The sequence below is a fragment of the Hirundo rustica genome, chromosome 2 (assembly GCF_015227805.2).
Source record: "Hirundo rustica isolate bHirRus1 chromosome 2, bHirRus1.pri.v3, whole genome shotgun sequence".
Lineage (NCBI taxonomy): Eukaryota > Metazoa > Chordata > Aves > Passeriformes > Hirundinidae > Hirundo > Hirundo rustica.
In genome coordinates this window covers 91,462,574-91,479,887 of record NC_053451.1, presented here as the reverse complement: position 1 = coordinate 91,479,887, position 17,314 = coordinate 91,462,574, and the positions used below count along the sequence as shown (strand labels likewise).

General features: G+C 41.6%; 1 protein-coding gene across 8 annotated transcripts in view; it reads right to left on the bottom strand.

Moving 5' to 3' along the window:
- LIMS1 (LIM zinc finger domain containing 1) overlaps positions 1–17,314 on the bottom strand; it is a 68,915-nt gene that overhangs the window by 17,550 nt on the left and 34,051 nt on the right. For 2 of the 8 annotated variants that reach the window (XM_040056741.2, XM_058419519.1), the window contains exon 1: positions 1,581–1,938. The exons of 4 other annotated variants lie outside the window; for them this stretch is intronic. In XM_040056741.2, the coding sequence (XP_039912675.1) occupies positions 1,581–1,762 (182 nt within the window). In that variant the 5' untranslated portion in view covers positions 1,763–1,938. Of the gene's footprint in view, positions 1–1,580; positions 1,939–14,824; positions 15,136–17,314 lie in introns of those variants that run through there. 2 more of the 8 variants (XM_040056743.1, XM_058419520.1) reach the window with 2 other exon arrangements.

The following is a 17,314-nucleotide window of genomic DNA, read 5'->3' as shown; positions in this document are numbered from 1 at the left end:
GTGCCAGCTCACAGCCCATTCCAGGGCCAAGTGGGAGGGTGGAATCCACCAACACAACCAACACAAGCTGGCACCCACACAGGCCAACACAAGCTGGCAAACTCATGCCAGAGATGCAAAGAAATACTGAAACAGCAACCTTGCTTCTCAAAGGCACAGGACCAAAAAAATGGCAGTATGGTAGCTGTACACGCCTGAGGGAGACAGTACAGCTGTGTTTCAGCTAATTAAGGCCAGAAAAAGGCTCTTTTGATTTTTCCTTTGCAAACATTCTGTCACTCCTATCTAGACTCTCAAAGCTCTGCCTTTCAGGATCACCCCTCTACCCTAATACCATGTGGTAGCTGAGAGCAAATATAGGGCAATGGTCTAGTTTTATTACAATCTGAGGTCAGCTAACAAAACCACTGACTTAAAATGTATCTGGAAGGTTATTAGACAAGTGACATTATTTGAAATACATGTGCATGCATGCACACATTTTGATACAGCTATCATGCTGTACCTGTAAGTGCAGAGCCTGCAGTCCTCTGCAAGATGCCAAGCCTTCCTTCTTATCCTTTCAAGTGGATAAAACCTCTGGGCTCCCACCATGTTCAATAGGATTTGAATTCATTCCTTGCACACCATCCAAGGGAGCAACCAAACACCTAGCATGTAATTCAAAATGGAATGTGTTTTATCTATTTCTTACACGGTCTCACAGAAGAGTCCTACACAAGGTCACATCTGACATGTTATTATTAGCTGGCACTTTTTTGTCTCTCTCCCTTCATCTTTGCAGATGAGGAAACAGTAACTGCAATCCAAATATCCACTGCCCTCACAGTGAAATAAGTGAGCAAATGTCAGATGAAGATTAGATGCAGGATGGTCTAACCCATACATAACAGACTGACCTATGGACAAACTGCAGTGACTATACACATGAACTGTGATCAGCTATAAAGTTCACCAATGGTCTTCATGAGCTGTGTATGCTTTCTGTGGGGAAAAACTTCAGTAAATTTCCCCATCTTCCTTAACAATCTAAATGAAGAATAATCACAGGAGAAACTGGGATCTTTCACCATCACTTCAACAGTGCTCAAGCATTAAAGATGTTAGAACACTGCTGTACATAAAGCATAATCCAAGCAAAAACACGAAACAAAGTTCAAAACCAAGTAAAAACAAAGTTCCCCGCTTCAGGAAAAAGTGCTTCACTTTGAAACATATCATATACGTAAAACTAGTGAAGTATGTAATAATTCTGCATTAATGAAGCAGTTTATCCATTTGCCCAGAATAAATGGCAAACAACCTGGAGGCAGAGAGACTACTTTACAAATTCCAACACCACTTTTACTGCTGATAAAAATTTCTGGCACAATTAATGATTAAATTTAAAGTAACAATTCAAATTTTAGTTGATAGTTATAACTGGCAATGTTTCAAGCAGAACAGTGGCAAAGGTTGAACAAAATAGTGGCAAAGGTTGCACAGCCTGAGCCTCAGATCTCAGATAATAAAATATATTATGTAAATACACCAGTAATGTCACTGCAGTTACACCCCAAAGTTGAACAGAATGAACTTACAATCTTGCATAAAAGTCACAAAACTCTTTATAGAGTTTTATTTCACTGTGCCTACGTTGCAATTTTGACACTGGTTTCTCGTCTTCATTTCCTGCCGAGTTGTGAGCATCAGGAGCGACCTTGTACACAACCTCTTGATCCTCTGGGATGGGGTACGGCTGAGCTCTGCGCTGGAAGTCCATCTCGCTCTGATTGCTTTCCCAGGTGTATATATTCTATGCCTATACTGCAAAGCAGCTGTAGGCAAAGTCTGCAAAACAATATGCTGGACTTCCCCTTGCTCCCAGTGAAGCGATTTACTTTCACAGCTCCGTGGCATGTAGCTGGAGCTACTCAGCACCCTGCTAGAGCTTCAAGTTAAAAGTTCAGTAGCAGGGCTGCGAGCCTGTCACACTGAGATTTACTGAGGCTGGCTGTGCACAGAGGAGAACACTCCCCTGCCAGGCCCTCATGTAAACTCGGATGCTGGAAAGGGTCTTCGCTGCTGGCTGCTAACAAAAGCTGCTCAGGAGAGCTGTGGTGTGAGTAACCTATGTGAGTAAATAAGTTCACCACCAAACTTGTCTGCAACTTCTTTCTGCTGTGGGGGCATGGAGGCAGAGTCCAACAATATTTTATCATGGGCAAACCAGCAGTGGAAAGCAGGAAGAGAAGACTCCTGTCTCCAGGTAAATATTGCTTTAATGCTATAGTGTGTTCATTACATTGTAAAAATAGCTTTTAGTGCTCCACTTGTGTCCTCTAAGTCAAATGTGTTGAATTTATCTATAGGTGTCTTTCCTCTTGTCAGTACTTCAGACAAGGGGTAGATACAGGCAGATAGTTTGATTTCTGGTGTGTTTCTCAGGCCATTAACAAAACTGACAGGCATGCAATAATGGACAATATATGAAGGAGGAAATTCAAAGCTTTATTTTGAGTGACATGCTGCATTTAGAACTACTGAACATAAGAACAGCAACTGAAGTAAGATTTGCAACTAATAATTACACTCCTTCAAGCTCTCCCTATTTGAAGCACAGCACTTGTGGCAGACGTGGGATACTTGGCTTCCTGTGCTTTCTAACTGCAGAAGAGGAAGGGTTTTGGGAAGCCCTCCTGAGTAACTAACTTTTGTGTTGAACTGTCTCAGCCCCAGTTGAACTGCAGAACTGCATGCACTTTGTGCTCACGACACACAGCACGCTGGTAGCTGAAGAACCTGCTAGTCTGTGAGGGGGCATGGGGAAGCAGAGGGTAACAAGAAGGAGATGAGTAACAGGAACAAATAGAGAAACTAGAAGATCATAGAATCATTTCGGTTGGAAAAGACTTCAAAACCACTGAGTCCAACCATTAAGCTGATACTGCCATATTCACCACTAACTATGTCCCCAGGTGCTAGACCTACAGATCTTTTAAATACCTGCAGGGATGGTGACTCCAGTGTTTGACAACATTTCCATGTAAAAATTTGTCTCTATCTCCAATCTAAACCTCCCTGGCGCAACTGGAAGCCATTTCCCCTTGTCCTGTCACAGGATATGACAGAAGGTCCAGTCAGGGCTACAGGTCCTTACTATAACTGCAGCTTCCTACAGAGGGTCTGGTTGATGATGGTTTTTGGCCATATATCTCACCAGCAGCTGGGGCAGCTTGCTCAGCAAGCGTACAGCAGCGCGCACGCCACTGTCCATGCAGGCCTGAGCCTGCACGCAGCCACCTTCCCACAGCTCAGCCAACACAGTCCTACTGCTGCTTCTGCTGACAAATTTGTGGAATGGGTTTGGTCAGTGTCTTTCTTTCACTTCCCCTCAACAAGGAGCAACCCCCTAGGCAAGCTATTTCCCTGCTTACTTGCCTGCCCGTAGGTGTGATTATTCACCCTGTGCCAGAGTTACCAGGAGTCACAAGCTCTAACAGGCTAAGGAGGCTGCACCCTCGCCACTGACACAGCCTGGCTAGAGCTCAAGCCCTATTTTTATCTGTCATGGGGCAAGCTCCAGATGAAGCAATGTTCAGATTGTTGTCCTAAGCCACAAAGATCTTGCCAGAGCACCACTGCAGGTCTGGAACAAAGGATTTCTGCATTCTCTGGAGCATGAGTGATGAAAATGAGCAGTCTCTGCCCAAAGACATGCAGTTATAGTGATGCCAGTTCTTCTTCTTTCCTCCCCCAACACTTTCTGCATGTTGGTCAATGCTGAGCTTCTGTGGGTACAAAAACTTCAGCCAAGACTGACTACAGTGGACTAAAAATGCTGATTCATTCAGGATTAGTGCAGGTGAACGAAGCCACAAAGATAAGAAACAGCAAGTCAGCCTATCTCTTCTTATTATCATTATTTTCTCAACGATTTCCCAACTCTTTTCCTGTATTTTGTCTCAGATCACAGACAATTCTCCTGGGAAGATGCTACTGCAAATCAAAAGTGCCCTGTAGAGTCCTTTTCCTGGTGGACTACTACAATTCTTGCAGTCGTTTGAAATCCACAGGTGACCGATGTGGCTGGAAGCCACTTCTGCTGCCTCATGTCCTCTTTGGTCAACAAAAAACCATTTGCTTGCTTCTTCAGTTTGCTACTGTGCTACCTTCTGCATGGTTGTAGCAAAGCAAGTAGTACAATGAGTTAGTACAGTAAGATGTCCATCCAAAAGCCTGATTTTATCTTCCTATTATTTTTCCATTAGTCCTTCAAAGTAATAGGACTCCATATGTGCAACAAGTAGAAGCTGCCTGGTTCTCCAGTCATATTGCCATTTCTGCTGGTACAATGATTCCCAACTTCTTCCATTAAGCGAGAAAGGAGCTTGACAGGAGTTTAAAAAGGGCCTTTACACTACTGAAGCAAAACACAGCTTGTGCTGTGAAGGTCTGGTAATCCACAAATCCAGAGCAGCTGCTATCTTTCTCTTTTCTGACATTTTGTAGGAAGCATGCTGCCAAGATCTGAAATACATTGTTAAAAATACACTGCATTTTCATTAGGGAATTTTAAGTTACTCTCAGGTGAAGCTGTCTCCATGGGGAGTGAGAAGTAAGTAAGGGGTTGTTTTGCATCAGCAGCAGCTCCCCAAGGGCATTCCCTGAGATATGGGACAAAATATACCAGAAAGTTGTTAAAAATGCAGTGTTAGAGTGAAGATAAAAGGGAGCTGAGTGTTCAACTAGAAAAAGTAGGTATGAAAGAAAAAGACAGTCTCTTCTTGGCACACTAAGGAGCTTATCAAAAGCCAAAACTGGTGGTAGGGAAGGTGCTGAAGGAAATGGTAGAAGAGGGAGGGAGAAGTGTTCCTCTGTGGTTACCAGAAGGGCTTTGGTAAACAATAGCAGAAATAGGCGCACTGCCTAATCCCTGCTGAAGGATGACTGCCGCCTCACTCCACACTGCTTTCCCTGGAGAGCTTTCCAATCTGGCTGCCCATGCCAGCGGCTGCCAGGGGCAGACGGGGACTCTTACAGAGACGGCTCGGTGGCCAGCCAAGCCCACTGAGCATTTCACTCCGTGCCACAAATAGCCTTGTGCGGAGCGGTCACGGCTCCAAACAAGGCGCTTGGCAAAGGCAGCTGTGCTTGGCAGCCTGCTGGTGCCACCGTGATGCGTCTGCACCGCCGGGGCTGTCGGGAGGCCCAAGAGTGAGCACAGTGCATCCCACCGCCCCCGTCACAGGTACGCGTGGTTCCATTTTAACACTGTATTAACAGATGCTATGCAGTGACTCTCACGTGCAAAATACAGAACAACCTAGAACAGAAGTTTGGCTGCAAAAGACGCGTGGGCTTGCAGCGCCCTGCTCTGATTTCTGGACATTTTAAAGCACTAGTTGACCTTTTGTGGGGTTTTTTTACTGAAATTAAAAACACTCTTGGGTTCTGGTTGCTGCAATTGTTTATCTCTTAAGCAATAAAATACTTTCCATGTTAAGCTGGTCTCCTAAGGCAGTTTGAACGAAGTTATGAATATTTTATATAATTCAAATGCACATTACCGATAGGGTTTTCGCATGTGCTCAGCAGCGTTTTAACTACTTTTTCTATTAAAAATGATGGAAAACAATCTTGAAACCACTGCAGTAAAAGTGACGTGAATTCTGAGCAGTCCTCATTCTTTAGTCTTCACCTCAAAATGCATAATTAAGCTTATGTGGTGGGAGTTTAAACAGGGCGAACAAAAAGGCAATTCTAATTGTTTCATATCCTTCAGTATAAATTTATTCTAGTATAAACATGTCCAAAAAAATGCTTTGGTCTCCACAAACAGAGAAGGTTCACATTCCATCTCTCCATAAGGAAGTAAATATAACTGGAACAGACAGGTAAGCAGCAGCTTCCCACATAATGTTTATCAAGTCATTCAGGCACAGTGAAATATCAGCCTCTGACAGAATCTGTAGAAAGGGAGAGCAATATGCAACTACAGCATTTTCCTGGTATAAGTAATATTTCAGTAATGTATTTTCTTCCTGCTGGTTACAAGTATTACCATATAAAGCCATGCTCCTTGTAAATCAAGTAATGACTTCTGTGTACAGATATGTGACACTCTAAAACATTCATCTCTTCCTCCTCCTATACTGTTTTTTTAAATCCTGTGCAAACAGGAAAAACAAAATAAACACAGTATCATATATGAGAAGCTCATGAATTCCAATAATTTTGTGTTCCATGAGACACAGCATATTATTGGTTATTCTTGAAATTTGCACTCTGTGTAGTCAACTGCATGCCTACTTCATTATGGTATCCAAATTCCTTCAACTCTATAAATTTTAAGGATGCATTTCATATAACATTTACAGCCTCATTTCCAATTTAAGAATAATAAAAAAGGTCAGGCACTCAGTACTAGGGGCTGCACATCAAATGTCTCTGAGACACTCACTGTGAAAAGAACCATCTTTTCAAGCCTGAAAAGAGAAAGCCAGATTCACCAAGCTCCAAAAAAGTGACAGGACAAGAAGAAAGAACCACAAGTTGCATCAAGGGAGGTTTAGACTGGACATTATTTATTCTTTTTTTTCATGCAAATGGGTGTCAAGCATTGGAACAGGCTGCCCAGAGAAGTGGTGGAGTCAATATCCCTTAAATTAATTAAAAGACATGTAGATGTGGCACTTGGGGACATAGTTTAGAGGTGGACTTGGCAGTGATGGCTTATTGGTTGACTTGATAACCTTACGAGGTTGTTATAACCTACGATTTTAAAATGATGTAGTAACTTATTTCTCTTTAAAGTAACTGTTTCCTAGCACCAATATTCAGTTCATGTCATCTGTCACTGACATCCACCAGAAATTCTCCACTGAATCCTCAGCATAATGGCAAATGCCAGCCTTTGATTCTGCCTGAGTCATCTGCCTGCCCTACGTGGAACCAATGTTTTGACAAGCTGAGCACCACGACCCGAGCAGTTCATCCAGGAGCTATAATTAATGCTATGACTCAACGTAGCACCCGCGGCAATCAGGAGAGACTTCCAGTACATGCATGCAGCTCCTTGTAGGGCAGAGAGAACTGCACCACCAGGCTTCCCAGCACACAGCAACATCCTTATTATAGTCACATCTCCACTGGAGATACCATGCTGAGGACTGACCTTCACCTTCAGTAACCTGCACGTCATATGCATCTTTTATTATGACTTTATTACTATTAATCTACACTTTCAGCAATATAATCTCACCTTAATTAGTTTGAGCTTCTATGTGATGAAGTGCAAAGTTTTTCATTGCCTGAATTAATTAATTTTGAGCAGAAGTACAATGTGTTATACAAAACATCTCAGCTGTTTCTCTTCTCTCATACACATACCAAATTGTAATTATTAGTCACTCCAGGTTTTGGCATTATATTTTTCTCTTCCTACATTCACTATAGCATCACCTGGCTTTAAAACCTGCAGAGGATGGCAGACAGCTAAGCCATCTGCAATTAATACAGCATGAAATAACAGCCCTAATATTCAACTGCCAAGAGTACAACCAGAAGCAGTTTATGTTCCTAAGACTCAAGAATGAGTAATGTGTCAACAAACAACTGTAACACAAAATAACAACTTGGCTTCATTATGACAGTCTTAACATTTAGGGAAATGCAAACTAAAGGTCCTAATCTTGTACTTTATATTTATTAACTATTCAATGTTGGTAGCACGCCTGTCAAGTAAATATGAATGAATTTCAGTAGTAGTTTGTGCAAAGCAAGACTTCCATGCATTTTTCTAGCAGAAGTTTTGGCAAGGCTTTTTTAAACCTTTTTTCAAGGTTTTTTAGAAGTAATGGTTTCTGTCCCAACACCTTACTCATCCTCAATCAGTAAAGCAGCAGTGGACAGTTACAGTATATATCATAACACTTATGAAGGAAGAAGATATAGAAGTTACCCCTCGCAAGAATATAATGTTGGGATCATCCAAAAGAACAGTGGGGGTTTTTGCTTGACAGAACAGAAGCAAAGGAAAGAGGAAGATGACGGGGGGTTCAAGCACTGCCAAGCCTCCTTCTGCTTTGCAACATACCTTGGTGTAATCTGAGGAGTAGCTTTAGAAAGCACTTTAGCAAGCATTTGAGTTTAAAACTATGCAATTACTTGCACATTTCAGGCAAAATTCATAACCTGCAACTTGGTAGTTCATGGAGTTATCTTATTCTGAAGCTGCACTGCTACAATGTCCTTTAAAAAAGTATATATACACTACGACCAGCTTTGCAATGTATCAGAAATATAGGGCATGCTCCACTTCACTTTCTGAAGTCAGTGAGAAGAAATGCACAAAACAAAACATGAAAAGCCAAATATTGTGCAGGACAAATAGCTTTCAATGCAAACTTCCCTTACTGGAACAAGGGGACCAAGCCAGGGCAGTTTTGAGGCTTGACTCCCATGAGTGGGAGTCCAACAGTTGCATAGAAACAGAGTTCAAAAGCTAGACTCACCTTGGGATCAGGAACTTTATTATCTATGAAGAGTGTGGCATGCATGGATTTCACATGCTAGAAAAGACAAACATCATTTCACATTTGCTCTACCTTTGTCCACTCATTCCTTGCTGGAACAGCTTGAATGTTTTGAATCTTTAATCTAAAAAAAAGCACAATCTGAGAAATGCTGCCAGCTATTGCTGTCTTTGTCTACCAGTATGTTGCCTCCTTTGAGGCTAATAGTAAGAAGTATTTAATTCTTTTTTTTTTTCTAGCTCTATTATGGCCATTAGCAAGAAACAGCAGAAGAATTACAAGGAAATATGTCACAAAAGTCAGAAACCAAATTGCTCTTGCTGGACAAAAGGCAAAAGATCAGAAAGGTTCATCTACAAAGACACATCACAGGATGACTTAGAATCTGCTGGCAAAATTGAGCAGCATCATCAAAAAACACTGCCCACAGAGCATTATATATGAAGCCATCATTTCAGAATTCTATCAGCAACTACGTAAAATGAGAATTTCTACAAAGCTGGAAGATATAAAGATGAAAATGGAACAATGGCAGCCTTAAGCTGCTATGGCAATCAAGCAAGGAAAAGTGTAACACATAACTATGTGTACCACACCATCAGATAACACACATGAAATCCCAGAGCACTGGGTGACTTAATAAATGCCCTGAGATTGCTGGGTGTAAGGCAAGACCAGAGGAGTTAATTGAAGGAAAAAACACTGAATGCCACAAACTCTGTAGGAAGTCCCTGAGCCACAGCTGGTGGCCAGCTGGGATTACTACCAAGGGCAATCCCATAAAAGGCTCACTCTTTCCTTCTACCTCCCTCCAAAGGCATCAGCCTTTTGCCACCCTCAGAAGCAGCATACTTAGTAAGCTGTTCCCATGCCTGGAGAGCATCATGTAAAAGGCTCACAGTCCTCTCAAGGATGCTGTGTCAGTTAGCTTCAGGTTTCCTGGAACAGCTCAGAGACTACAGGAAAACAAAATAAAAAATATACAGAAAGGGAATCAAACTTACAACCTTTAAACTTTTCTCCCAGATACCTGCAAGTCAGAAATTTTTTATTAAGTGGTAACATTGACATAATTTAGTTTTTCTCTTTTGTGTGTAAATTCACTTCAGTGTGACAGATTGCATTCAAAGGACAGCTTAATTATAATGACGAATAATAAACAATCGTGGTACATTTTCTTTAGAGAACACCTCTGATTAGGTATCATCAGGACACATGAAAACAACAGCAAAAGTAAAGAAATGTACAATCTACTTTTAGTCAGCTAATCTTTAAATAAGAGCAGTGAAAATCCTAATTGCTGTAATTAAAATCCTAATTGAAGCTTACATATTTACTAAAATCATAGATTTAAGAGGAAAAGCAGTTACTGCTTTGGTTGATGTTACACAAGCAGCTATCTCCGGTCATCTGGAGTCATGAGAGGTGATAGTCTGGGTGAGCAAGTCAAACAAAATCCCTTAGCTGTTATGCAGTGTAGGAGACAAGGCATGAGAGAGAAGGCAAGCAAAAAAGGGTGTGTTCCTCAGGAGTTATTTTAACCCCTAGAGCAATGAAAAGCACAGCACAAATGAACAGTAAAGCCTCTCGACACGTGCATACCTCAAACTAAGGCACAATGCAAATTCTAGGTATCCCAATATTTAAATCTAACCATGAAGCATATTTTTGCTGGCTGTAAGTCACTCTAATTAATGGTACCAATTCAGTGTTACGTTTACATGGACAAATTCCTTCTTCAACTAGGGCAGCTAGCAGACAAGCTGAAGTGTATCTTAGTTCAGAGCTCTCAAGCACCTGATTCAAATGAGTATTTGTAGCACCCAGCTCTCCACTATTTTAGCAGAGTTATTAAAGAGAAGCACAATTTTTTTTGTCTTAGCATTTATTTAAAGATTTTCCTGCTTTAATAAATTAGTCACTTTTTTTTAACCAGTGTATGGAATAACTACTGCTTCACCTGCTGACACTGGCAGGGTGAACAAGTTAAACAATTCTCACAGAAAGCAGCCATATAGATGTTAAAATTGGTGATGCTCTAAAGAAACATTACCAGGAGAAATCAAATTTAAGTAAGCTTCCAGGTGCAGACAGATCTTTTCTTTTCACCTTAACCTGCTCTCAGTATCCTAGAGCATCTGAAACCAGGTCCCTGGTTTCCCAGACAGCCTCTGACTATCATTTTCATTCCTTCTTCCTAAGAAGAGCAGGTGTTCAGAGCCGATGTATGGCTGGAAACAGCTGTACACCTTGCCTGGCTGCTACACATGTGCCTTTTATGGCAGGTTAAGGAGATCTGTGACCTTGCACAGATCCCAAATGCTGTATCTCATAAAGAAAGGGAGACAGCCCTACCGTGTTGCCAGCGGGGGGAATTTTATTAATTTGTTTCTTTTTACACTCACCTACAAGCCTTGCTGTGCAGAGCCTATCCTCCAAAGGCTCAGTGGGATGTTAACAATGTGCTTATGCCTCCTGTTTCATCTGCAAGGAAGTCTTTGTGCTTGAAATTTTGGGGCACATCCATATGCCTTCCAGCCTGGAGTCAATGTGTAGAGGCAGGCAGGAGCCTGAGCAGATCCAGCAGAAGATTGCCTGCACTACTCACACACATGTACCCATCAGCTTCAGCAGCAGAGAGCAAAGGGAATGCAGATACTTTAAAACTATTAATATGGAAAACAGCTACAGAGTTTTCTGCACAGAACAGAGCAGCAAGATACGAGTGACTGACAGGCACTGATGGAAGCTCAAAGATTATTTATTGTAAAAGCTGAAATTTACTTTTTGGTAAAAATTTGAGATTAACCTCTTCAAAACTTGTTTACATTTTTAATGGCATTTGAACGCATATGAACTTAGAAAAGAGCTACAGATAGTAGCTAACAGTGATCAAATTAATTTTTAAGTGTAATTGCCAAAAATACCCCAAAGATAATTGCCTCTGCTTTTGCCAGTACCTTGTACTGAGCCTTGAGAATTAATAATAGTATCAATTCTTTTAGAGGAATCGTTCTATTTTTACAAAAACCCATGGGATGAGAAGGGGGAAGAGCAGAAATAGCAAGCATACTGCTATTGCTAAGTGACTCCTAATGATTAATCATAAATATATGTGTACAATTTCCTTTGCATCCTGTTTGCAGAGCAAAGCAAGAAAGAATAGTTCAGCACACAATCAGAATTTTTTACATGCTGTTTCTAAAGACAAAGCAAGATAAGACCTACAGGAGATGTCATCTTTTTCCCACTAAATTAATGTAGCTGGAAAAGAACATGTCTTCAAAACAGTCTCTTCTGAAAAGCAGATTTTTCAGGCTGCATTTAGTTCAAGGACATCTGCATCTGTTGCACACAGGAGAGAGATGAAGGCGCCTGGCATCCTCCTGAATTTTGAACTCTGCACCCTGGGAGCATCCCACATCATTTATGTTTATGAGCTGGTGAGTCTACTCAAACAGGCAAAGAGAGGTCTGCATTCTGCAACCTGACCTCATTGGAGGTCTAAACCAAAGCACATTTTTGTCCTGTGCAAATTCAAGAAAAGGATGAGCTGTCCAGACCACCTTTTACATGGCACAGACAGGCTGCAGCTCCCTAAAAAGTCAGTAAAGCACCAGTTGCATCTCTATCAGCAGACTAAAAGGCTGCCAGAGAGGTTATGGGGTTTGTTAAGTGATGCATGGAGCAAGACAGAAAGAGCAGCCAAATTTCCCATCCCCACCAATGTGCTATGCTATCAGGACAAATTAAATGGACGTGATACATTATATGACAAACATATGTTCTGGTGCATGTTTAGGAGTTTCAGTACATTGTTTCACAGTGCCCTAACTATCAGTAATCTCACTCATTTTAAGTAGAAATGACACTGATGTTCCCAGGAAAGGGAAAAGGCAGAATTTTGGCACCAAGCCCGGCTGAGCTGCTTTGTAATACCAACACTCAGCTGTGTCTCAGCTGCAGTTTGCAGGTACACAGGTCCCTGTCCTACCAAGCACGTCTGGCTCCTGCTGTGATGGACCCAGCAGCTGAAATTAAAGGTTTTAAATACAGAAGTTCTCAAAGGGTGGCCTGGGGACACTGGCATCTTGAGTACATTTTGGCCCAGGATTAGAAGAGTACTACTTGAACTGAGAAAGCAGGTTTCAGTGAACTGTTGCTTGAGGGCTGATATTATTTGACACATCTGGATTAATATGTATGTAAAACAAAATACAAAGGCACTAGAACAAAGAACTGGAGAGAGATACTACGGAAGGGCATTGAAAAGCCATTGGATGGCAAGATATATTTAGCACACATAAAAGAAACCTCTTGTCTTTCTTGTGGACTAGATACTGTGAAGGAATTTGCTAAGGACAGGCATCTAAGTGGCACTGGGAGAATATATGGAAAAAGCCAGAGCTTTCCATTTTAGAAAGCTAATGAGTTTTTCTTCTTTGTTCCAAATTGCTCTTTGCCCTCGTGATATGTCATAATTCTGTGTTTGTAATGCCATAGCCTTTTGTCATGGAGAATGCAGTAAAAATGACAAATAAGCCTGCCTTGCAACCCACTGAAATATCACAATATGGGTTAGGAAGGAGCAAGGTTTAGTTTGAATAAGAACTAGCTTAAGCTGTTAGCAAATATAAGATAAGCTCTGGTTGCAGGTATGGGTTGTCCCTCTGCTCTAAAAGCATCATCTGACCATGCTTTATTCATCTTTTTGTACCTCCAACACTCTACCCTCTGCTGATTCACAAGCCCCTTATTTGCTATTTCCTCCAATTTGGATTTTATTTCTCAAGACCAAACCCTGTTTCATGTATTTCTCATCTCTAACTGGAACAGGCTCAGGAGATTAAAACACCCAGACTTCTACTGGTACAGTAAACACACCCCTTCCCCCTATCCAGCCCCAAAACAGTCTCATTCCCATCTTGGATATGCCCAGTTATAACAGCAACACAACCATACAGAGCTAGTACTCATTTTTCTGTATATGCTTTAAAAAGAGGCTTTCTCTTCCCCAAATAGATCTATTTTTCTTCATTGCTGGTTTTGTACAAAAGAAACTAAATGTAAAAATGTCAAGAATCTCTGCACATCTCTTACTCTTTCAACTGCTGTCACATGAATATAACATATCTACTGCTAATGCTATTAGAAATCCGTGTCAGAAATCAATTCAGAATTAATACTACAAAGAGATACCAGACCTGCAAGTTAACACATTCCTAGGAGTAATATGCTATTTCTGACATCTCATGGCAAATAATCTCTGTAAATTACAATCATACATTTTGCCACAATTAAGGTCCTCAGTTGTAACAAAAGAGTATATTCCCCAGATCTAAATAACCATTCTTCTGAAATTGCTAAAGCAGTTGACAGAGTAACAACCTTTCAAATTACACAGTGCTCCAATCTGATGCACAACCACTACCAAGGAAGAATAATCTAAAAATACAATGAGACAGGCATTAGGACATAGGAAGTACTTCCTCTCCACCGAGGCTTTTGTTAGCAGATACACAAGGTTCCTTTGCTGAGGAGCTTGAAGTGGGAATGGACTGCTTTCATACTTAGCACAATTAAAAAATCATCTTAGCATTTTTACTTTTTTTTTTTGAGGGGGTGTCTGCGCTTACTCAAGTTACAAACAGATCCTTAATCTTTCTGCTCCAAACGGAGGCTTTTTGCAAATTCATCGTTAATTTTTTTCCCAAAGGTCCACAGCAGCAGGAAGATAACCCCAGACATTAAATGGCTTTCTGATTTTCAGTCACCCTTGCTGAGTAAGGTCAGGCTAAGTGGCCCTGCTGCATTCTTTTGTCTAAAGCCCTTTCTGCAACAAAGAACCCCCATGAAGAAACCCAGAGCCCAGCAGCCACCCCAGCTCCACAACACCAGCCTGGCGCAGGGACTGTGCCAAGACCCAAGAGGCAGCAGAACCCACAGAACCGGGGTGACCCAGAACTAGCTTCAAAGCAGACGGAGCAAAGATGTCAGGCTCCAAAACGTTGATTTACTTGCGAGCGCTGGCCGTCAGAAGGGATCCCGAAGTAAATGCCGGCTAACATTTGCCCTTCCCAGAGTCAGGGAAGGCTGTCACGCCATCGCCAGAACGCAAGGTCATCGTATGGCTCCGGTTATCCCTCCTTCAGGGGCTTTTCTGTCGTGCCTCGGGGCTGCTTCTCGATGCACGTGTTTTGCAATGACTTTCCAGGGCTGTGGTTGCATTTTGATTGTTAAAACCACCGAAGCAAGCGGGCGGCAGAGAAGGGCTCGGTGCCCTGGCAGTACCATCCATTTGCACTCACCTCAGGTTCTCTTCCTGCGACCCGGGCAGGACACTGTCAGGACGATCCCGTCTCCTCCTGTACAGACCCGAATGTGACAACTCTTTCAGCTGCAAGGCCGTCATATTCCCCTACCTGGAGGAGGGCTGTTATTTTTAAAGGTGAGGGGGGTGTTTTGGCTTTGGGTTGGGTTTGCTTCCCCCGCCTCTCCCAGCTGCGGGTGCCGAGGAGCGCGCCTGCCAAGACGCCTGGGGAGAGCGGCTGGGCGGTGTGTCGGCACACCTGCGCCCGCCGGAGCCACCAACCTCGGCAGGCAGGCAGGCAGGCAGGGCAGGCACCCGCCGAGCTGCTTCCTGTTTCTCATAGGTACACACCCTCCCAAAGGGCACCACATTTCCTTTATCACTCGATCGCACCTAAGGGATGCGTGCGACAAGCGCGCTCCCTTCTCTCCAGCTTTCCTCAAACTCTCACCGCCCCGACAGGCAACGACCCTGCCCTGTCCCGGGCAAAGCAGGCGGCTCTCCCAGCGCCTCCGCAAAAAGCTACACATCCTCCCGGACTGCAATGGGCTGTTTACTCTTTCCTGTTCTAATTTATGACAAAAGGAAAGTCATTAGAGCTATGAAAATTCAGTTACTCAAGCTCGTTGGCAAGCTCTGACAGGGAGGTTAATGCAGCAAAATGTGCCGCAAAGTAACTTCCGTAAGTAGCATTAAAATGCTATTTTGGAAATGCAACAGCAATGTGCATTTTTCTTTTCCTACATCGAAAATAAAAAGAAAACCAATAATGTAATTTTCTTCCTACTCTCAGCTATCAAAACACAACCACTATACCAGTGTGTCACATTTTGTAGTGATGGAGTGTCCTGCGTAATTGTAAAACAGGAATGGAAATGCTTGAAATTTCGTGCAAGGCAGGAAGGTGGTTAGCAGGGAATTCTGCAAGCTCTGTGTCTCATTTTGCTTAACAAATTTTTAGTAGTAAATAAAACACTTCATTTCAGGAGGCTTCAAAAAAGCTTACTACTTCTTGAAAAACGTTAACTATTTGTTTGACATTATTCTTGACACATATAAACAAAAACTTAATTCAGAGATTTTGTTCTACATGGTGAGTGGGGAAGGTGTGTTTTTTAAATGAATTTGTATTTAATAAAAGCCAATAAACCTAACAATTTGCAAGGAGTGTTTTGACTATAATAGGAAATAAGTTATATGTGGTATGAATTACGGAGTTCATTATTAGAGTGTTTATTTTGTAGCAGAATATATGTAAGAATATTTTTAAATTTCTCTAAAGGAAGAAAGTGCAACATAGGTAATACTGGGTACATCATATTACACCAATTTTGTTGAGATTACCAGACTGAACACAAACTCAGTAATTTTATATAATACTATCAATGTGCTGCAGTCTGGAATGTCATCAGCGCATAATATTAAACATCACACAACGGAAAAATAACAAAATCGTTTTGGAAAAGGAATCACGTAACATGCCAAACAGATAATGGTTGCAAAATTTCAAAGTGATTTATATGATGTCAGAGGGTTTTGCACACTGAACTGTCAACAAGCTATACACATCTGAGCTCCTGTCCTCAGAAAATAAAAGCAAGAACAATTACAACATTTGCCTAAACACGCTGCATTCCAGTTTCAAATGAAGTATTTAAGGTTTTTTCTCAGTACACAGTAGGATAAGCTTTAACATAATTAAATGCCAATTCCCTGCAGTCAGTCAATCAGCGATCCAGTGAAAACTTAATGCTGTTATGAGTGGAGGTTCAGGATGACAGATGTACATGGCACAGCAGCTTTTATACATTACCAAGAGTTTATACTCTTCTTTAAATATCTGTATACTAATAACTTATTTTTGTCCAAACGATCAATTTTAGATAATAATCTCAAAAATGAGGAGTATATTTTTTCTGTGAAAAAGCTCTTTGTGAACTATTGAAATGGAACGATTGCCTATAAATTTGTTCACAGATTCTTATTCACTACAGTAGCCATTTATTGAGCATATACTGAATACTTTTGTATTAAACATGACACAAGCCAATAAAAAAATAAAAGGACAATTCTTCACCCCCTTTGCTGAACACTGCATTAGTCTGAAACACATCACTTCACTAAACTTTTATCTACATGAACAGCTGCTGTGCTTGGGCAACAACTTTTACTCAAATGTCCTTAGAAACCAGAGCTGCACCAAGACAGAGCATGCAAATTATGGGAATACAGCAAGTCCAGACACAAAATTGAGTTGTTATACAGATCAAATCCACCTAAATATAAAGAAGGGCAAGATGGTTAGGTTTTTAAAGTAAGACCAGGGACTCAGCTCCATAGCTCCATTTCACAGGCCTCTTCAGCAAACTCCAACAGGGATCTACACTGATATAGAAAACACTTTCTCGGAGGGCTTCAGAACAAGCTAAAAGCTTTCTACAAGAAATGCAAACTGGACTAATTTTCTGCCCTGTGGGATTGCCCATGA